Source organism: Rhinoderma darwinii, chromosome 1 (assembly GCF_050947455.1).
Source record: "Rhinoderma darwinii isolate aRhiDar2 chromosome 1, aRhiDar2.hap1, whole genome shotgun sequence".
Taxonomy (NCBI): domain Eukaryota; kingdom Metazoa; phylum Chordata; class Amphibia; order Anura; family Rhinodermatidae; genus Rhinoderma; species Rhinoderma darwinii.
The window spans coordinates 456,570,088-456,593,427 of NC_134687.1; the positions used below are offsets into that span (position 1 = coordinate 456,570,088).

Genomic DNA, 23,340 nt, shown 5'->3' on the forward strand with positions numbered 1-23,340 from the left:
GGTGCTTGAACGCCGCGTCAGTTACGGACGTAATTGGCGCTGCTATTCATTGGAGTCAATGAATAACGGCTCCAATTACGCCCCAAGAAGTGACAGGTCACTTCTTTGACGGGGGCGTCTATTTACGCGCCGTCATTTGACAGCGGCGCGTAAATATACGCCTCGTGTGAACAGACAAACGTCAGCCCATTGCTTTCAATGGGCAGATGTTTGTCAGCGCTATCGAGGCGCATTATTCGGACGTAATTGGGGGCAAAAACGCCCGAATTACGTCCGTAATTAGTGCTTGTGAACATACCCTTATATTACAAAGTGACTCATTTTATTGCATGATTTTTTTCAGAAAAAGTATTCAGTCTCCTTCACCACAAGTTCTCCTTGTCTAATATTACATTAAGATATCTGGAGGAGAGCAAATACTCGTTCTCAGCACAGTATATTTCCGTGTTATGTATGCACATCATGGATTTTATTTACATTGTCCAGACTACCCTTGTATAAATAATCTTGGGGCCCTACATTACCTAAAGCCCTTGCTTGTCGTTTTTGCGGGAATAATCCTCACATCCACTTTGCTTAGTCATGCCGGCTGAGGAATAATAGGTGAATCCCACATGACTTGTAGCTCCACACTTCCTGGATCTGCAGAGCGCACAGTGAGTACGGATTGTTAACTTGTTCAGTTCAGCGAAACACAGAATCGTAAAAAACGAGCAGCTATGAAAGGTCACTATTCGCTTGGACATGGGTAGAAAATAATAAGATCTGTTATACAGATCAGATCTGCTAGCCCCTGGCTCTAATCCTTCATTTGCCTTTCTTAGTCACATTTCAGCCCTATTGTTCTTCCTGTTAAACTGCTTTGAGGCAGTTATATCTTATTGTGCAATTATTAGTTCTTATTTTTCTACAATAGTAAAATGTTTAATGCACTGTTATTATTAATTCGGAGTAATACTTGCTCCATATTGTTATATTGTCATGACTTGGTCTCAGTTTATTATGTATGTCCGTGTATTGCTTAGCTAGAGAAAAAGGAGGTAGATAAAATCTGGATCTAGTGTCATATACTACATATACTAACAGTGCACAAAAATACATAAGAAGTGGGGATGCATTTGACATTATGTCACCACCAGGATAAAATATTTTTCAAGGTATAAAGCAGAACATGTGGCAGTATTGTGTCAAGCCTGCCATCTTGTGGACAGCAAAACATAAACAGAACCATGAACAGTTTTGCCAAACGATCCATGGGAGAAGCTAGTTATATGACCCCGTGTGATCTATTTCATTCAGATATCACCTTTCATTGAATGTACTGATCATGTATAAAAAAAATTGGTAACGGATAGACAGTGGGAGATTGACAGCCATAAGAGATGGTAACCCTACTGATGCTTAGGGTATGTGCACACGACCAATTTTCAGGCGTAATGGAGGCGTTTTACGCCTCGAATTACGCCTGAAAAGACGGCTCCAATACGTCGGCAAACATCTGCCCATTGCTTGCAATGGGTCTTCCGATGATCTGTGCAGACGAGCTGTCATTTTACGCGTCGCTGTCAAAAGATGGCGCGTAAAATTACGGCCGCGTCAAAGAAGTGCAGGACACTTCTTGGGACGTAATTGGAGCCGTTTTTCATTGACTCCAATGAAGAACAGCTCCAATTACGTCCGTAAAAGACGCCGCGAAAAACGCGTGCACTTGTAAAAACGTCTGAAATTCAGGAGCTGTTTTCTCCTGAAAACAGCTCCGTAATTTCAGACGTAATTGGCGTTGTCGTGTGAACATACTCTAACACAAGTATCCACATCCAAATGAACAGATGTAGGACTCATGTACACGAGCAAGTCTGTGTGGTATGCATCCTGAATACAGCATCTATGTTAGCCATTTTTTTTATAAAGTGGTAGTTTTATGCAGAGTTGACATAAAAATTTGTGCAAAATGGATTCATACTGAGTGACGTATTGTGTACCATATTGCATACTGTTGGATGCATGAGCAGGTAACTGATCTGTAAATAAGATCATTCGGCAATCAATGAAAATATATGGTACTAATCGATAACTGATTTAAAGTAAATTTCACTTGATTTGCAGAATTATCGCGTACAAATGGCTCAAATGAAGGAACAGAGGATTTTGGAGTTTGTAAAGCAGAATGCAGCTGAAGGAGACCCTCAGAGCGTGGTGGACCATATAGATAAATACTGCAGCCAAAAAGAATGGGCCATGAACGTCGGGGATGAAAAAGGTGATATATCTAACTTTAGCTTGTAGTATGTCATTTTGTGATTTAGGTTTACAAATGAGTATTGGATGTAGAGTCGGACTGGGGTTCCTTTGGGCCCACCAGAGGGTATAATTTTGAGGGCCCACCCTCCATCTATATAGAACATGTCTACTTTTTATTTCATAATAGTCCTTGTTGTTATCATTGTACACATAGGACATATCATCAATAAGGTCTAATAGGTAATTTGTGAAACAACTCATGAGAAATAAACCCTAGTGGCAAGTGATTGCTCTAAAGTCACCTCCAAATGGGGTGGTCTCTGCTGGACCTTTTAAGGCCCGTTATTGTGTTAGAGCCTGGGCCCCCCAGAGGATCCTCTGGTTCTCAGGTGGGCCAGTCCGACCCTGATTGGATGGTATGTTCTCAACATGTGGCAGGGATAATAGAAAAAAAGCATTCAACATAAGTTTACCTAAGGATAATGTAATAAAGTATAAACAAAACTACTAACATAGAATGAGATATTTAAATGTTAAGGTAAACATTGTACCTGGGTTGGAATATTTAAGAATATATTAGTAGGCATAGAGTTATTGGAACACTTTTCTGTCCATGTAGCACATTCAGATGTCCTTGTAAACATCCTTTAGAATATTAGGACACTTTATAATGCCCTTTAACCTCTTAATGACCGGGAATGTTTGTACCTTAATGACCAAGCCAGATTTGTCAAATCTGGTATGTCTGACTTTATCAGAGAATAACTCTGTGAAAGTTTTGAATATCCAAGTAATTCTGACATTGTTTTTTCGTCACATGTTGTACTTTATTTTAGTGGTAAAAGTAGACTGATACGATTTGCGGAAATTAATTAAAAAATAGAAAAATGGAAGAAATGTTTTGAAAATTACCATTTTCCCCTATTTTTAACTGCAATATGTCACATATGTACACACATACTGTACAATTTTTTTAATTAAATATATATTTCTATCTCTTTACTCCATTTTGGCAGCACTTTTGAAAAAATAAAATAAATTTTCAGCAATTTAGAGGACTTACAAATTGAATAATAATTTTATAAATTTTGAAGTACATTTTGTTTTCCTGCACCAAGCCAGGTTTTCAGAGGCTCATAGGTATCAGAATGGTGGAAACCCCCACAAATGACCCCATTTAGAAAACTAGACCCCTTAAGGTATTTACCTAAGGGTATAGTAAGTATTTTGACGCCACAGTTTTTGCTAACTTTAATACATAGCAGGTGAAAAAAATAATAATTTCACTTTTTTTCATAAAAGTATCAGTTTGAAGACCAATTTCTTTGTAAAGCGACCATGAGAATGAAGAAACACACCACAAAATCTATCACCCTGTTTCTCCTGTTTTCAAAAATACCAACATTGTGGCCCTAATGCGCTGCCTGGACACACGGCAGGACCCAAAAGGAAGGGAGCACCCTTTGGCTTTCAGGACTCATATTTTGCTTGAAAATGTTTTAGGCCCCACTGTACATTTGGAGAGGCTTTGAGCTGCCAGAACGATAGAAACTCCCCATAAACGACCCCATTTAGAAAACTAGACCCCATAAGGTATTTATTTAGGGGTATAGTAATTATTTTGACCCCACAGTTCTTTGCTAAATTTAATGCATATCAGGTGAAAAAAAAAATAATTTCACTTTTTTCATAAAAGTATTTGTTTGAAGACCGATTTCTTTGTAAAGCGACCATGAAAATGAAGAAACGGGGGCGTGACCGGATGTCGATGGAGTAGGACGCACGATCCGGAGCTCCTCTACTAACCACCCTTTTAGCAGCGGTTAATTTCGGATTTAGCCTCCCGATAAGCCCGCAAGATGGTGAAACGTGGTCCTAAGAAACCGGAGAATAAGCTGGCACCCTCCGGAGCGCCAACTCCCGGAACCCTGGAGGCATTCCTCCGTGCAGACGCGCAGACAGAGCAGGCGCCATTACTGGCACCCTCCTCGGACACAGCATCGCAGGCTTCATGGTGCCCGTCGGAAACCCTGGAGGGAGACCCGCATACAGAACCGCTCACAGGGCAAGTACAGACCCAGATACCGGAGCCACCTAGTTTGACAATTGCCGACCAGAGATATTACCAGAGGAAGGAGGGCAGCCACGTGGAGATCAGTCCGCCATCTTTGGATGCTTTAGTGCAACATGCAGAGACTCTGCCTATTTTCTCGGAAGGAGTCTTCCCAAAACACAAGAACCTACAGGTTAGTGACTTACCTCTTACCTTGGAAGATTTCCCACTTTTGCCCAGGGCTCTGAGACCTCCGAGAGATGAGACCCCCTCCCCCTCCTCCTCCTCCTCCTCGAAACGTCTTAGGGACAGGGGAAGGGAGGTATGTGAGACGGAGCGAGAAGCTTCCTCCATCTTAGTGCGTCCATCCTCATGTGACCGAACCCTAGATCTTCAGGCGGATCTCTCATCCTCAGACTCTGAGTACCCTGCACCTAAAAGGGCAGACTGGCATGCCATCCTAAGTCAGCTTCCTACCAGAGAGGATTTTAAAGTGCTTATAGCGGAGGTAAAAGATACCTGTAACGCCGCCATTGCAGCTGTAAGACAAGACATAAGATATGTAGCAAATAGAGTGGAAACGCTGGAAGATGACCACGACTCCACCCGCCAATATATTTCCCAGCTACAATCCACGGTAGTGGCCCAAAATACGGCTCTCAGTGATTACCATAACCACCTGGAAGACCTAGATAATCGGGGTAGACGCCACAACATCAGAGTAAGGGGTGTGCCTGAACCGAAACAAGACGAAAATGTGAAACAGATCCTGACTACCATTTTTAACAAAGTCATAGGTGCAGCCGCGGACCAACCTATTAAATTAGACAGAGCTCACAGAGCCTTACGACCTAAAGGAGCCAGCACCCTGCCACGAGATATAATTTGCTGTGTCACGGATTTTGAGTTGAAGGAAACCATAATGGCCAAGGCTAGAACCCAGCGAACCATTGAATATGGAAATGCTACAATTCAATTTTTGCCGGATCTCTCGTGGATAACCCTACATAAGCGGCGCCAACTGCGCCCGCTGCTCTCCATCCTGAAAGATGCTAATATCCTGTATCGATGGGGCTTCCCCTTTAGTCTTACAGCTAGAAAAGATGGACGCTCTGCAGTTTTACGGTCGCCTATAGATGTTCAGGACTTCTGCGCCACATTGGATATCTCTGCACCGAAGTTGCCCAGTTGGGATCTAGTCTTACCCCCTCCACCTCCTCCACCCATCTGGCATAAAGTCCTACAAAAAAAGAAACCTGATACACGGGAGAACCCTAGTGTTGACAGGGGTCGCAGATCTCCAATCCGGAGATAAAGGAAACTGTTGCGGGAGGCTATTACTCGAATATGCACTTCCTAGTGCACAAGCCGCATTGAATGTTTTCTTGATGCAGTTGTTATGTGTTAATTCTCTATCTTTTTTCTTTCTGTTCAAAAATTGTATTATACTCGAATGGGTGGGGGTGGAGGATTCTCAGGCCAAGTCACCAGATTTGGCTGATCTTCGAGGAAAGGATGCTAGGACGGGTCCTGGCTGTATCGACTTCTGGGGAAATGTATCCCCTAGGGAGACGAGTCACTTTCCTAGGGCATTATATGCACCTAGTGTTTTCATTGATTTTTATGCATAATACTCGGTTGAATTATTATGTCTCCATATGGAAAGCATTTTCCATTCACAGTCAATTGTATGACTTGATAACGTACCGGTGCTGTATATGTTTATGGCTAATATTTTATGTGTTTTTATGTCTATGTCTCCCCTATCCACCCCCTTCTTTCTCTGGTAGTGAAACATATATTAGGAGTTATCCTCGAGAACATGGCTCAAAAGAAAAAAAGAGGAACTGCGGTCTCTTGCCACCATACCATGGATACAGGTTGGGCCCCTTACAGGGGTTAATATTTGTGTTTGATCAACAGACATCAGATCTGTCATGGCGCGTATAGTTTCATTAAATGTTAAAGGCCTAAACTCTAATGTGAAACGGAGATTAGCGCTCAAAGAATTAAAGGATTTGAAAGCAGATATTGCTTTTCTCCAGGAAACGCACCATGACAGATCGGGCTCCTTTAAATTTGCGCAGTCCCACTTTCCTATGGTATACACGGCGACACAAAATAAGAAAAAAGCGGGAGTCGCGATTCTAGTATCTAGAGATTGCCCCCTGCAAGTTAATAAGTCCATTATGGACCCAATGGGGCGATATGTTATCCTGGTAGGGACATTGAGAGGAGTCCCACTCACGTTATGTAATATTTATGCACCAAATACCCTGCAGGTCCCTTTCCTAGAGAAAGTGTTTGCAAAACTCGCACGTCTTCCGCCTAACACTCTTTACATAGGGGGAGACTTTAACCTTCCAGTATCGGACATAAGGGATAGACAGTCCCTCACTGTACCCACACCACCAGCAAACTTACGCAGACATACCCTAGCCTTTCGTCGACTGATCCGTAAACATAATCTCCATGACCTGTGGAGGGTAACTAATCCTTCGGCTAAACAATACACTTTTTACTCCCACCCACACAACACTCATACAAGGATAGACCTCTTTTTAGGTAATGTTCCGGGATTACGCTCTACGTCCTCGACAGATATTGGCCCTATCACTTGGTCGGACCACGCACCGATCATACTTGACCTCAGTTCAGACTTGCGGACTACAAGACAATGCCACTGGAGACTAAACGAAAGGCTGATTAAAAATCTGATACACCGAGAGGCTCTTAAGAATCACATTGACACATATTTCATCCTTAACAAAAACTCGATCCCTACGCTATCTACAATATGGGAAGCTCATAAAGCAGTTCTTCGGGGGCACTGTATCTCTATTTCTTCACGGATTAAGCGAGACACAAAACAACAGCAGAAAGATCTGACAGTGACACTTGCTTCCCTGGAGCGTAAAATGGCGATATCGCCTTCTACAGTTACTCTCCGTCGCATTATTGAGACGAGAGGAAAATTAAAAGATCTCTCCATAGCCAAAGTGGAACGGTTATTATTATATACTAAGCAGAAATATTACGAACGGGGAAACAAGGCACACTCACTATTAGCAGCACAGTTACGTACTAAACAATTAAATTCGACCCCAGCGGTACTTAAAAACTCACAAGGACAGTTACTCTTTGACCCTAAACAACAGGCTGACCTATTCCATCAATATTATACAAAGCTATATTCACTACCGTCCCAACTCCCTACAGATCCCACAACCCGAACCCAATGTCTCTTGGAATATTTAAAACCCAGCTCTCTACCTACTCTCACAGCATCAGACATTAATATGCTTAATGCACCCATTTCGTTAGAAGAAATGCAAGATACGATCAAGGAGCTCCCTAGCGGCAAATCACCAGGGCCTGATGGTTTCTCTTATCTTTATTACAAAATTTTTCAGGACTCACTAACTCCACACATGATAGATCTCTTTAACTCTTTCCTGATGGGGGAACAGATACCTCCCTCAATGCTCCACTCTTTTATTACGGTTATTCCCAAACCAGAAAAGGATCATACTGATTGCTCTAACTATAGACCGATATCGCTGCTGAACGCGGATTTAAAAATATTTACTAAGATTTTAGCCAATAGACTGAGCTCCCTACTACCTGGACTAGTCCACAAAGACCAGGTGGGATTTGTCATGCATAGACAGGCAGGGGATAATACTAGAAGAACTATAGACCTGATAGATGTGGTTAATCAAACAGAAACATCGGGCTTACTCCTGAGCTTAGATGCTGAGAAAGCTTTTGACCGATTAGATTGGTCCTTCCTCTTCGCCACCCTAGAGACAATAGGCATTTCTGGCCCTTTCCTCCAAGCGATACGAGCACTATACTCTTCTCCAAACGCGGCGGTGAAATTGCCACATGCTACATCCCAAACCTTTTCTATATTCAATGGTACCCGCCAGGGCTGCCCGCTCTCTCCCCTCCTTTTTGTGCTTTGCGTAGAGCCACTGGCTTCATATATCAGGAAAAATCCAGATATACAGGGTATCATGGTAAGAGACAGGGAATTTAAGATATCCCTCTTCGCGGATGATGTTCTCCTGACTCTACGCAATCCACAAATATCCCTGCCTAATCTGCACTTGGTTCTGAAGGAATATAGTCGATACTCAGGTTATAAAATTAACAACTCTAAAACAGAAGCCTTGCCGATCAATCTAGCCCCAGCGCTCATAACAACCCTGCAATCTTCCTTTAAATATACTTGGAAGACAGATACAATAAAATACTTGGGCACTCGGATCTCTAGCTCATATACCTCACTGTACAAACATAATTATGTCCCCTTCTTTGAGGATATAAGCAAACTCATAGCTAGATGGTCTGTCCTACCCCTGTCGTTTTTTGGCAGGATATCGGCGGTTAAAATGAATATCCTACCAAAATACTTATACCTTCTGGAAACCCTCCCGGTCCCTATACCACGAAAAGACATCTGCAGATTTCAAACAGCACTACTGAAATACATTTGGGCGGGTAAAAGACATAGAATCCCAGTATCAGTCATGCTTACATCGGTGGGGGCGGGTGGATTAGCGGTTCCAGACGTTTACCGGTACTATTTAGCGGTACATTTGAGAAGGATACCATGTTGGACCTCTCTAAGGGCATATAATAAATGGACTGAGATTGAGAAACTGTGGATAGCACCTACACACCCAAATGCATTATTATGGTCGGGGACGACGGACACTTTAGCGACCCCCCTCCTACACACAATGACATTCACTAGGAATATCTGGAGGTTATCGAAGGCGAAATATGCATTATCTTCCTTAAAGTCCCTAATGACACCTTTCCTATATAATCCCTCCCTACCAGAGAGCCTCACTACAAAGATGTCACAACCATGGTCGAGAGCAGGATTATTTTACTTTGCTGATATAGTAGACCCTTGTCAACGCACAATTCTACCGTTTTCAACGTTGCAAGCTAAATACAATTTGCCCAACAACTCATACTACAGTTACATTCAAATCACACACTTTGCTAGCTCTATACGAACAGAACAGGGTTTCTCTAAGCCCACAGCCTTTGAAAGGCTCTGCAAAACAACTGTTTCAACTAGAGGGTTAATATCGGAGATGTATGCTATACTGGCAGACTCCCCCCTTCAAGAGCCAGCCAGACATAGATACATGGCCAGGTGGGAGGCATATTTGGGTAGGGAGTTACCCAGGTCGCTGTGGCAAATCATCTGGTCCCAGGCAGCGAAGTCATCTTTATGTGCGGCTTATAAGGAGAACCAGTATAAAATTTTAATGCATTGGTATCACACCCCGGAATTCCTCCATCGCATTTACCCGTTGGTATCGGATAGGTGCTGGAGATGCCACGGCGACGTGGGGACACTTCCTCATATTTTTTGGGACTGCAAACTAGTGCGACCCTTTTGGGGGGAAGTAGAAAATCTCATTCAAGAAGTATTTGGGAATAGACCTGCGAACCAAGCATTGACTTATCTTTTAAATGTGCCTCCGAAGGGTTGGGGGAAAGTTCAGTCCCGGTTACTTCTACATATACTGACAGCAGCGAAATGTCTTATTGCGGCCAATTGGAAACGTAAAACGCCTCCTACGCTAGAAGCCCTTTACAACAGAATAAAGGAGGTCAAGAGATTGGAATCATTGACGGCCTCACTGAATAATTGCGTAGACCGCTTTACAAGTGTGTGGAGGTTTTGGGACATGTACGATTCCTCTAGACCTCCATGAGAGAGAAAGACCACTGTTCTTAAAGTACATCCAGGTTTAATATAGAGATTAAGATATCTCCTAAAGCTACAACTCCTACCTTATCCCTTCCCTATCCTAATGTGTCTGTCGATTGTCGTGTTAATATTGTTGGAATTAATCTTTATTTTGTGTAGGCGAGAGATACAACTGTGAATTGAGGAACGAGTTAAAACTTCATATCCTTTATTTCATACTCAGAACAGACAATAACCTCTTTAATGTTTCTCGGATATATAAGCGGACAGAGGGCAATTTGCATATGGAATCCATATGCTACACTGGGGTAATAAGATGTTGACGTCTGTAAAAATGACCAATATACTATGCAAAATGTTGTCGCCTTTATCCGAATAAGATGTATCTACTTGTCTGAATTTACTACGGTTTTGTATATTTATGTTATGATAAATGAAAATAAAAAACATACAATTAAAAAAAAAAAAAAGAAAATGAAGAAACACACCCCAAAATCTATCACCCTCTTTCTCCTGTTTTCAAAAATACCCACATTGTGGCCCTAATGCGTTGTTTGGACACACGGCAGGGCCCCAAAGGAAGGGAACACCCGGAGGCTTTCAGGACTCATATTTTGCTTGAAAATGTTTTAGGCCCCAATGTACATTTGGAGAAGCTTTGAGCTGCCAGAATGATAGAAACTCCCCATAAACGACCCCATTTCGAAAACTAGACCCCTTAAGGTATTTATCTAGGGGTATAGTTAGCATTTTGACCACACAGGTTTTTCGCTAAATATATTGAAATTAGTCTGTAAGAATTAAAATGTACTTTTTTTCTGAAACAACATAGAAATTTTTATTATTTACAAGGAATAACGAAGAAAATGCACCCCAACATTTGTAAAGCAATGTCTCCCGATTACGACAATACCCCATATGTGGTAATAAACTGCTGTTTGGACCCACAGCAGGACTCAGAAGGGAAGGAGTGCCATTTGGATTTATGATTTTGCTGGAATGGTTTTCTGTGCCATGTCGCATTTGCAATGCACTGGAGGGACCAAAACAGTGGAAACCCACCAAAAGTGACCCCATTTTGGAAAAACCTTCAAGGAATTTTTCTAGGGGTATAGTGAGCATTTAGACCCCACGGGTCTTTTGCAGAGTTTATTAGAATTAGGGCGCGAAAATTAATATCAACATTTTTTCCACTAAAATGTTGCATTTTCTCATTTTCACAAGGGATAAAGGAGGAAAAAAACAACCATTTTTTTATAAAGCAATTTCTCCCGAGTACGGAAATACCCAACATGTTGTCATACGTTTTTTCATTAGAAATGAATTAACCCTTTCAGGACTGATCCATTTTTTGCTTTCAGATTTTAGATTTTCACTCCCCGCTTTCCAAGAGCCATAACTTTTTTATTTTTCCATCAATAGAGTGGTGTGAAGGCTTATTTGTTGCGGGACAATCAGTAGTTTTCATTGGTACCATTTTGGGGTACATGCAATTTTTTTTGATCACTTTTTATTAAATTTTTTTGCAATCCTGAGCAAAAAACAGGAATTCTGACACCGTTTTTTAGGGGTTTTTTTTGCGGCGCTCACCGTACGCTATAAATGACATTTTTACTTTATTCTGCGGGTTGGTACGATTACGGCGATACCATATGTATATAGGTTTGGTCCTTTTTTTTAGCGTTTGCGCAATAAAATGACTTATTTATAAAAAAAAAAAATTCTGTGTCACCATATTCTGAGAGCCATAATTTTTTAGTCAAAAAAGCTGTGTAAGGGCTTGTTTTTTGCGGGATGAATAGAAGTTTTTATTGGTACTATTTTCGGTTACATGCGACTTTTTGATCTCTTTTTATTCTTTATTTAGGGAGCGGTGGTGACCCAAAAAATTGCGATTCTGTCGTAGTTTTTTATTGATTTTTTTTAGGGTGTTCATCGTGCGGGAAAAATAACTTTATAGTTGGGGTCGTTACGAACGCGGTGATACCAGATATGTGTACTTTTTTAACGTGTTCATTTTTTTTCTATAATAAAAGTCTTATTATAGGAAAAAAAGCATTTAGTGTTTATAGAACTTATAACTTTTATTTTTACACTTTTTTGAAAACATTTTTATTACTTTTTTTTACTTTTTTAACTTGTCCCACTAGGGGACACTTAGTCTTGCAGCTTTAATCGCTGCTAGAGTACATTACACTTCCAATTCCAGAGAGATCTACAGGAATTTAGGGAGAAAAAAGCGTATGATTTTGTCCATACACAACAACAACAATATCAACAGACCAATAGGGGGCCGAGGGAATCTGACCCTTCCACATCAGAGAGTGAAACCACAGACTCTGAAAGAGTGGGCCCATTTTTCGGTGGTAGCGGTGGGAAACAAAAATTTAGGGGAGGAGCTAGAGGTAGAAATAGAGGCCGTGGTAGAGCCTCTTCTAATAGTGGCAACAATTTTTTAGCCAACAATCCCCCCATTTCCCGCTATATGCTGAGGGGACAAAAGGATTAGTAAAGGGAAAAAATATGGATAGGCTACAAATTATTAACCTATCTGAATACAATTTGAGTGCACCAGAGAACACATTATTAGAAAAAGGACTTTCCTTTGTCCCCACAGTTAAATTTGACTCTTTCTCGTGGATAAAAGATCTTAATTTATTTGCTCGTAAACTCAAATGGATCAAATTTTTCAAACATCACAATAGAAAAAAATGTATGGAACTAGGGTTGGAAGAGTCTGATATGGAAGGCCTTGCAGCCTTGGAGGGGCTATTAGAGGAATCTGGAAGAGCTCCAGGTCTAGGTCCCTTTACCAACCTAAAAATGAAGAGTAGAAAGCTGCCACCTATAGGAGACTTTACCAATGTGGATTTATTTGTGGATATGGTGGGAGATGAGATCAAAAATATTAGTCAGGACAGTAGGGGCATGGATAACAACTTGTCTTGGTCCGAACGACTAGCTCTGACCACTCTAGAGAAAAAACAGAACATCGTTCTAAAAGCATCTGATAAAGGTGGGAACATTGTGGTCATGAGTAGGGATGATTATAAAAAAATGTGTGAGGACATATTGTTTAACCACAACTGTTACACCATTTTAAAGGATAACCCCACAGCACTATTCAAGAAGGAGTTGCTGAGCATTCTGAGTGATGCAAAGAGCAGATCCTTGATTAGTGCAGGAGAGTTTGGGTTCCTGTACCCACAATTTCCTGTTATGGCGTGTTTTTATAGCCTGCCCAAAATCCACAAAGGGTATCCTCCCTTACGTGGCAGACCCATTGTTTCAGGCATTAATAATTTAACTCAAAATGTGAGTACTTATGTTGATCAGGTGTTGCGCCCTTTTGTCTTAAGTCTTACATCATATGTACGTGACACCATGGATGTCTTGAAACAGATTGATGGTATTTCTCTGGAGAAAGATACAATCCTGGCTAGTCTGGATGTTGAGGCGTTGTATTCATCCATACCTCACAAATGTGGTTATAAAGCGATCGAGTATTATTTGGGATCAAGAGGTACACAGTTTGCTGCCCATAACCAATTTGTTTTGCAGTTATTACAGTTTGTTCTTGAAAAAAATATATTTATTTTTGAAGACAAGATCTTTCATCAGCAATGTGGTACTGCAATGGGGAGTCCTGCTGCTCCCACCTATGCAAATCTATTTCTTGGCTGGTGGGAGGAGACAATTGTTTTTGGGGACAAATTTGTCAATTGGACTTCATCCGTTGGACTATGGATTAGATATATTGATGACGTGCTGATTCTCTGGAACTCTACAGCAGATGAGTTCCATAGGTTCGTAGCAGCCCTCAACAAAAATGATGTAGGACTTAGGTTTACATGTGAGATTAGTGAAAACGAACTGTCTTTTTTAGACTTGAAAATCACAAAAACGGAAGGAGGTACAATCCGCACAAAGGTACATCGTAAAGAAACAGCAACTAATAGTTTTTTGCAATGGAATAGCTGTCATCCTTATTCCCTCAAACGTGGCATTCCGAAAGGCCAATTTATGAGAGTACGCAGGAATTGTAGCTCTATGGGTGATTTTGAGTGCCAGGCCCAGGAACTCAAAACAAGATTGAAGGATAGAGGCTTCCCCGAGAGTGTCATTAGGAAGGCCTATGAGGGAGCAAGGGATGCAGATAGGCAATGTCTCCTGGTCCCTAAAAAACGGAAAGAAGAACAAGTTACCAGACTCATAGGCACCTATGACTCAAAACAAAATGACATTATGCAGATACTGAATAGGTATTGGCGTATTCTCAGTTCTGATATAGATTTAGTAGACCAGATCACACAGAGGCCATCTGTTACGTATCGGAGAGGGAAAAATATAAGGGACAGAGTCATGCACAGCTGTTTCGACCCCATTTCACCTAGGGGCACATGGCTGGATAGACAAACACCAGGCACTTTCAGATGTGGTAGTTGTAAAGCCTGTGATTTCATTCTTAAAGGGAATAGTTTTACCAGTGTTGTCACACAGAAAAAATACAATATTCGGGATTATGTCAATTGTAAGACAGCAGGAGTAGTTTACCTAATCACATGCCCATGCCCCCTAAATTATGTGGGTAAAACAGTACGACAATTTCGTCGTCGTATTAGGGAGCATGTTGGAGATATTATCCATGGTAGGGACACTCCAATATCCAAGCACGTGCATGCTAAACACCAAGGCCAGGCAGCAGTGTTAAAATTTCAAGCAATTGAACTCGTCAGACCCCCCAAAAGAGGAGGGGACTGGGACAACCTGATTTTACGGAAGGAAGCGCAATGGATCCATAGACTGGAATGTATACAACCAGCAGGTTTAAATGAGCAGACCAATTATACATGTTTTATCTAAATGTGTGATACCATCCCCCTATAGGTGGTTTACCTTGGGGTGGGTGAGTGTTTATCTGCATTTTTTGCATTACCTATTTGAGATGGCTACACTGATTAGCCAATAAATAAAGAGATCGTGTTGTCAGTTTTTCTAAGGAATAGAGATTTCAGCAACTTCGTCCACCTCATATGTGATTATTTACTCTTGAGTTGCTTTGTGAGGTTGCCCACTTGCGGTGTTATACTGTCCCGCAAGATATACTTATAACATATCATCTTTTAGCGCTTACCTCCTCGTGTTTGGCAGTCCGGGCGATATGTCCTTGGCTTCCACTGCGCCTGCGCGTTCGGCATGATGCGGCCGATGATGACCTTTGTTTGTCAGCTGACGGCGGGGGGTCACATGGGCAGGTGTCACGAATCGAGAGGGTGTTGTGATTGGTCAATTCATGTGTTGCCGCCGAATACGATGGGTGGAGTTTAGCGTTTATAGTAACCTAGCGCCTGCAATGAAGTATGCCGTTGACATCGATACGTGCATCTTCCCGTGACGCACAGCGGAATATCCGCTGCTGAATACTAATATCGCTGGTGATGAGGCCAGAGTTACCAAGATACGGACCCCTGAGGATGAGTATCTGAAACGCGTAGGGTCGTTTAATGTTTATGGAATGTGTGCATTGGGGACAACTATATTGTGTTACACCCAGCGTTAGGAGATCCGATTTTGTCGGACACCTATGCTTCAATTTGGGTTTGTACTACGGTTGTGCCCTGGGTATATGCTGATTCCTACAAATATCATTTAAACACAGAGATATAGGTATCATAATAACTCAGTGTTTTTTTGTTTAATACATTTTTTATTTTCACGGTGGGGCTTATGTCACAGTGGTGTGTTACCCCTGTTTTTAAACTAGTTACTATTAAAGATATCTTTTTACTCAGTTGTCATTTCAGTGAACCTTATAATTAAATTTCTTTATATTGTGGGAGCACAATTAGATGTCTATCTAAACTATACAGTGAAATTAGAGTACATTACACTACACACATAGTGTGATGTACTCTAACTGTCATTGTGACGTGACTGTCACACTGACAGGAAGCAGAGGAGGAACGGCCGGAGGCTGTTCCTCCGAGGCTTCCGTGCATGGCAACCCGGAGGTCATTATCTGACCTCCGATTGCCGTGACAAGCATCGGTAGCCCCCACGATCACTTCGTGGGGGCTGCTGATGTGCTTCAAACCACTTAAATGCGGCGACGGCAATCCGTCGCCGCACTTAAGGGGTTAACTGCCGAAATCAGCGGCGATGGTCCGCTGTCCGGCAAGACTGATGTCTCAGCTGTCGGGGACAACTGTCAGCGCGGGTCTGTCACTCTGTGTTTACACAGAGTGACAGTTTGAAATGCGGACGAAAATGAACGTCATGGTGCGGGAACTAGCAGCCGACCAGGACGTTCATTTTCGTCCTTGGTCGTTAAGGGGTTAAAGATGGCATTTCAGGTACATTGCAGTTTCGGCCCTGGGCTGGAGATGATCATAGTAAAGTTATGTGCAGGAACAAAATTGCTACTTCAAGTTCAGTATGTGAATCTAAGCAATTGTAGTCCAACACGAAAGGGATATCCGCTAAAATTGTATATACAATAGATGATAGTGGATTCAGCTTTAATGTTTTTGAGACACAATTTGTCATAAGAATATTTTGAAAGACCAGTGAAGATCTACGGCCTGTGATCGATTTCCAGATATTCTAGGGAATAACCCCTAAAGCTAGCCATACACATTAGATAAATGTCAGCCAACACAGCCTATTTCAAAGGGATCAGAAGATCTGACTGAAAACAATATTATCAGTCCGTCAATAAAACACTTTTGCAGCCAGGGGTTTTAGGACAATTTCCACACTTTTGACATACACAAAAAAAACCTAAATGATAAAATAACAAACCTATTATACACCATAACCATATATTTTGTGAAAGCAGACACCTGGCACATTGAGAAAATGCTACCGGGCACTTTACATTCATGTTTCCCTTAACCCCTTAAGGACACGGCCAATTTTAGCCTTGAGGACAGAGCAATTTTTTTTACATTTCCCTCTTTGCATCCCGACGCTCATAACGCTTTTATTTTTTGTACGACATAGTTGTATGAGACATTGTTTTTTGCGGCACGAGTTGTACTTTATGTACGTACCATTTTTTGGTACAAATACATTATCGTTTAATTTCTATAAATTTTTAATTAGATTAAAATGAAGAAAAAAAGCAGTTGCGCAGCAGTTTTAATATTTTTTTTTTTACACCATACACCGATCATCATAAATAATGGTATACATTTGTTGTACACGTTGTTACGGTCGTGGCGATACCAAATATGTCTATATTATTTCATGTTTTGGGACTTATATTTTAAAAAGTTTATTTATTATAAAAAATGTGTGTTTCTCTGTATTTTTTTGACTTTTTATTTATTTACCATTATTTTTTTTTTACATTCATTTAACTTTTTTTGTTAATCCCATAAAGGGATTTATCATTTTGATTTTTATTTTGTAACTGTGATGTACTGGCATAGATCTATATGCCAGTACATTAGCCTGTTACTGATCGTACACAGGCAGTTGTTAGGGCATACCTCAGTATGCCCTAACAACAGGAAATATGTTCAGACAGCCCTGGGGTCCTTCACTGGACCCTGGGCTGTCTGGCCATACGAGTTGTGGGCTTTGATCGCGTCACAGTTATATTCTGTGACGCGATCAATGTGCAGTCCCCTCTCTTTGAACGCCGCGATCAGCTGTCATCGCGGCGTTCAAAGGGTTAACAGCGGAGAGAAGATGTTTCTCTCCTCTCCGCTGTCAGAGCGGGGCCGTGGCTGTGTATTACAGCCGTTGCCCCGCTCTCGATCGCACACACAGAGACGGCAGGGACGGCTGTCACACAGGACGAGTATGCTCGTCCTAATGCGCGAAGTGCTCGCCGCTCAGGACGAGCATACTCGTCCTGTGTCGGCAACCAGTTAAAGTGTAGCTAAACGTTTGACAAACTTCTGACATGTCATAGTGACATGTCAGAAGTTTGTATTGGTGGGGGTCCGAGCACGGAGACCCCCATCAAATCGCTAGAACCAAACAGCTGAAGCGTTCGTGTGAGCGCTCAGCTGCTTCGTTTCTGTTCGGCTTTTTCCGGAAATAAATGTATCGTGTACGGACTCAATAGAAAGTCTATGAGCCCGTACACCGATACATCGGCTTTCCGGAAAAAGCCGAACAGACACGAAGCGGATGAGCGCTCACACGAACGCTTCAGCTGCTTTGTTTAGCGATTGGTAGGGGTCTCCGTGCTCGGACCCCCACCAATACAAACTTCTGAAAGAAGTTTGTCGAACATTTAGCTACACTTTAAGGCAATGTTGCATCAAAGTGTAACATTTTGTAAAAAATGCATTCAAATTTATATTTGTGGATAAAAGTCTGACTCAAGAGACTTAAACATGCAGGACATCCCAAAAATAAAAGTTCTAGATTATAGGCACATATTACAAAATCAACAAAACATTTGATTCACACAGCCGACAAATGTCCTGGTTAGACGCCAGTGCGATTAGATAAGTAACAGCTCATCTTCTCACCCCTTGGTCCTTTTAGACGGCCCGATCTGAATCAACAGACAGCTCATTAATCTGCGCTTCTTTCACAAGGAGCAGTGATCAGTTATGTATGGGGACGAATGATCGCTACTACGATTGTTTGTCTCAATACATTTGCACCAAGTCGGCAGCACATCTCCCTAGTGACCATTTTATTGGTCCCGTAAAGGAGCAGATCAGCTGATGAACGGGCAAACGTTTACACAGGGCAATGATCGTGAATGAGCGTTTGTGTAAAAGAGCCTTTAGTGGAGGAAAAAAAAAGATCCCTTATATGTGGCAATAAGAGAGCACATATTCTTTCTGATCAGTAAGGCCCTGCTCACATGGAGTATTTTGCAGATTTTGACCTACCTGCACTTTCTTACTGTTTTTTCGCAGCGTTTTTCGGCCGCGGCCATTGAGCATAACGGGCAAAAAATGACGCGAAAAGCACTTTCTCTGCCTCCCATTAATTTCAATGGGAGGTCAGAGATGGAACCATGGGAAGAGAGCATGAAATCAATGGTAGGCGGTTTCAGGCATTTTTTGGAGTGGATTTTGATGCAGTGAAAAAAACTCAGTGTGAACAGGGCCTAAGAGAGATGCGATAACATTAACAAAAGTTCCAATATCACACTCCTGGGGTCACGAGAGGCTGAACAGGGGGAGAAGTGACACTTGTAGGGTCAGATCACACGTAGCGTAAATACTGTGCATTTTCCGCAACGGATTTGGTTGCGGAAAATCTGAAGCATAATAAAGTAGCAGCAAATCTCATCCACATGCTACGTAAATGATACACGGAAAAAACGCTCAGATATTGACCTGCGGTGCGTTTTTTTAATCCGCAACATGTCAACGGTATTTGCGTAAACTCTGCTTATTTGTTGTGGGATTTCCCCATTGAATTCAATAGGGAGGTAAAATTCGCAACAAATATCAGATGTTGTGTTTTTTTGCAGCCGAGTCGCAGCGATTCCGCCGCAAAAATCACAACTCAGAAAAAAAAATCTTATACTTACCCAGAAGTCTGTATTTCTTCATCCAGGCCAGCCTCCTGAAATGACGTTTCATCTCATGTAACTGCTGCACCCAATCAGAGGCTGCAGTGGTCACATGGGGTGAAACGTCATTCCAGGACTGCAGAGTGTCAGGATGTCAGAACGTCGGAGGAACGCGTCACCATGTTAAGTATCCACTTTTTTTTCTTTCTGTGCAGTTTTCACAGCGGACATTCTGGCTGAAAACTGCACCACAATTTGGTGCGTTTTTCCGGCCGGAATTCCCTGCGGCGCACAGGGCGGATACGCTGTGTGCTTTTATCCACACTGTGTGAACATACCCGTAGGCTGTGATCTTTTTTCCTTCTGTCCTAAGGCAGCAGTGTTCTACAATAGAGGGCTACCAAGGCTGATATAAATTTCAAAATAACATTGCTCTTATAGGGTACATGCTCCTTCACATATGTTAATTATTTAGGATTTTGAGTTGTACATGACAACATGGCAGGGAAACTATTTCATATTATCGGATGTTCATGGACCTTTTGATAGTATCAAATTTGTATTTCAGGCCTGATTCTGGATAATGTTGTCAAAGAGACAAATCCTACCACAGTTCTGGAACTTGGCACATATTGTGGATATTCGGCCATTCGTATAGCCCGTCTACTGAAACCAGGATGTCGTCTGCTTACTGTGGAGATGAATCCAGTTCATGCCGCTGTGGCTAAAGAGATGATCGAGTTTGCTGGAGTGCAGGACAAGGTTCTTATTACAGAAATCATTTAAATAATAGAAAGTGTGACTATGTTGACTATATAGCACAATGGAAATGATGAATGCTTTTTGCAATGATTCTCATTGAGTTATGATAGTTCTGTCAAGTTTCCATTTTGTTTTTTACTGCAAAAAGTAATGCAACATGCTACATTCTGGCCATGAAAGAAAAATGCAAACCTGACGGAAAAGAAATAACACTACCTGTAGCATTTTCAGCAGAAATGCAATCCTGAAAAAACATGAGCATAGGAATTTTATGGTTGCAGTCCTCTAGATAACTAATAAGACTGGAAAGGAAGAGGGGGAATTAGTACGAACTCCCCTTTTCTCCATTGGCCTTCTGTCACCCACATACATGTACTGATCCGTGGTACTTTCACCACTCCTTATATGTATATTTCTATCATGCCAACAAAATGAGTGGCTATGGCGTTTTGTGAACCGTGCCAAGATACATGCTGGCTGAATAGCGGCATACTTTTTAAATGAGCCAATTGACCCTCAAGCCAGTTGTTTCCAATGGCTTTTCAAGTTTTATCACTACAATTATCCAATTAGTTTATTGCAGTTACTGTAGTTATTGCACATTTGCAAATAGCTGATTTTAAGTCATATTTCTAAGATGATTGTCAGGCTGTCATTCTAGATTAGACGTTATTCAGGTGTGTGACAATATATATATATTTTTTTTAATACAAATTTTTTATATATATATATATATATATATATATATATATATAAAAAGCTTCATATAAAGTCATAAAATATCTTGATTCCCCAGGTGGAGATTCTGGAGGGCTCTACGGAGGTCGTCATTCCTAGCCTGAAAACAAAGTACAATGTGGATCAGGTGGACTTTGTATTTATTGACCATTTCGGGATCAGATATACAGCTGACACCAAGTTACTTGAGGTGAGTAAGGTTATTTGTAGCATGTTGTATGCCGTTTACTAGGCATCAGACAGGTACACAAGTAGCCAGTAGAAGGTACTCCTGAACAGATAGTCTGGGAATGTTTCTACTATAATGTGATTCTTATAGTCACCAGATTTCCACTGCTATAACACATCTATTCCTGCCTAACGCTATGCCTCATTATTACAGAATATATAATCATTGTCATTGGAATCGTAAAAATCAAGTCTAGGGCTAGATCGCGATACTTCATTACGAGCAAGTTGCCGTAAAATCGCAAGTGAATTTCCCTAGGGAAACATTGCAAACAAATCAGGTATTAGATATTCCACCAATATTATGTGCTTAAAAAAAATATAACTTCACTGTAGAATATGACTTGTCACACAATCTAACTTATAGTAGTCTTGATATTTACAGATAAATGTCAATGATTGCAAATAAACGCAGGAGCAGTTTAATTATTTATCAAGGAGTCTTGATCCGGCCTGTTACTTGGCATAAAACACAGCTTCATTATTCTTAAGTAAACCTCAACTTGAGCAATGTACATTATTTATTTATGAAGATTTGTATGTACGAGAGTAGCACATTTAATTGTGGTTTCTTATGTATCTTGAACAGGAATGTGGCTTAATCAAGAAGGGATCTGTGTTACTAGCAGACAATGTTGTGTATCCTGGAGCTCCAGAATTCCTCGAATATGTCCGGACAAGTGGAAGCTATGACTGCACTAACTATCCATCTCATGTGGAGTACACAGATAAGTTGGATGCCATGGAAAAGGCCGTTTTCAAAGGGTAGTGTTCTTACTGTCGAGAACAGACCCACCATAACTGCACTGTATAAAAAATAAAAGAGAAAAAAGATTTAATTGTCAAGAAGCAAACTGAAAAATGTTTCACTGTTAATTATTTATGAAAAAAGAGCAAAGTCCACCAAGTTTCAACCTTTTATACTTACAAATCCCAGTTGATCCAGAGATAGGCAAAATCCACCCATGAATGGTATAGACCAAAAATGCCATCCTGACCCCTACTAGCAATCAAACTGATCCCTGGATCAACATTTTAAATTAATACCAGCAACCCTGTGTATTGTACTTCTGAAGGAAGTTTTCCCCAATTTCTTTTTCTTTATTTAACATTTTCTAAGATATGGTATACGATCAGGGGAAAGGATAACTAAAGGAGGACTTTTCAAAGAAGTGGGTTAAAATAATCAAAGAAATAATGAAAAAAAAGGGGCACACAGGCCCTACAAAAAGTTGTATACATATCTACATATGAATATATACTTACATCATAAAGGTGACAAGAAAATAAGTATTCAGGAAAGAGCAGAGAAAGAGAGAAAAGGGGAGGAGTGTAAGGGGTGCCTCCCGTTGACACCCCCCCTTGCTTGAGATGGTCCAGATCCTCACAAATGGGGTGTTCAATGGGCTAGTATTGTTTTGCACAGAGTCTTGAAACACTAACCAGTAGTGCCAAGTTAAAAGGAAAGTCTCATGGCGATTAATTATTTGAGAAGTCAGATCCTCCATGCTTTGCAAGTCCGTCAATTGTTGGAGCCAAAGTTTCAAAGAGGGAGTTTAGGACGTCACAAATCTGGGTTACATGCTCCTGCCACATTCACAAGATGTCCTAGAAAGAATACACGATAGAACTTTGAAAGAATGTTGCTGTGATGCAGCAATAAAAAGGCACTGGTGAAGGGAATGGGTTGGTCAAAGAGGGTGGAAGGGACTTTCCAGACCTCCCTCCAAAAGGGGGCCAGGAATGAGCAGTTCCAAAAGGAGTGGAGAATAGTGCCTTTGGCATTGTGGCAGCACCAGCATTGCAATGAGTCTGTGGCTATCATGGTGTGAAGTTTAGAGGAGACTCTATACCACCTTGAGAGTAGAAAAGAAAGGGAGGAAACCTCCAGCTCACCAGTAGTTGCGTCTCCAGACACCTCGCACGGATCCCCGCAACGGCCAGCGGTAGAAGTAACAGGAAAAGGAGAGAAAAATCCAGCGCTGTGTTGATTTTAAAAAGGAAATATATTCCCAATTTTATTGCAAAAATTATTAAAAAACACACGGAGACGCAGTCTCTAAGTGTATATGGTAGCGGGCTGTG

The 23,340-nt window shown here is 41.3% G+C and overlaps 1 protein-coding gene across 1 annotated transcript; it reads left to right on the forward strand.

The window, feature by feature from the left end:
* Positions 1 to 538: 538 nt before the first annotated feature.
* LOC142743537 (catechol O-methyltransferase-like) lies at positions 539 to 22,117 on the forward strand. The gene is made up of 5 exons (XM_075854403.1): positions 539 to 656; positions 2,107 to 2,260; positions 20,096 to 20,289; positions 21,086 to 21,217; positions 21,845 to 22,117. Exons 1-5 carry the CDS (start codon positions 615 to 617, stop codon positions 22,022 to 22,024), a joined length of 702 nt encoding a protein of 233 aa, XP_075710518.1. The 5' UTR covers positions 539 to 614; the 3' UTR covers positions 22,025 to 22,117.
* The last annotated feature ends 1,223 nt before the right edge of the window (positions 22,118 to 23,340 follow it).

Excerpts from the sequence above, each read along its gene's own strand:
- LOC142743537 (XM_075854403.1), top strand. The coding sequence starts at position 615 with ATGACTTGTAGCTCCACACTTCCTGGATCTGCAGAGCGCACA. Across the intron at positions 2,261-20,095 it reads GAACGTCGGGGATGAAAAAG|GCCTGATTCTGGATAATGTT; the intron begins GTGATATATCTA and ends TTTGTATTTCAG. Across the intron at positions 20,290-21,085 it reads TTGCTGGAGTGCAGGACAAG|GTGGAGATTCTGGAGGGCTC; the intron begins GTTCTTATTACA and ends TTGATTCCCCAG.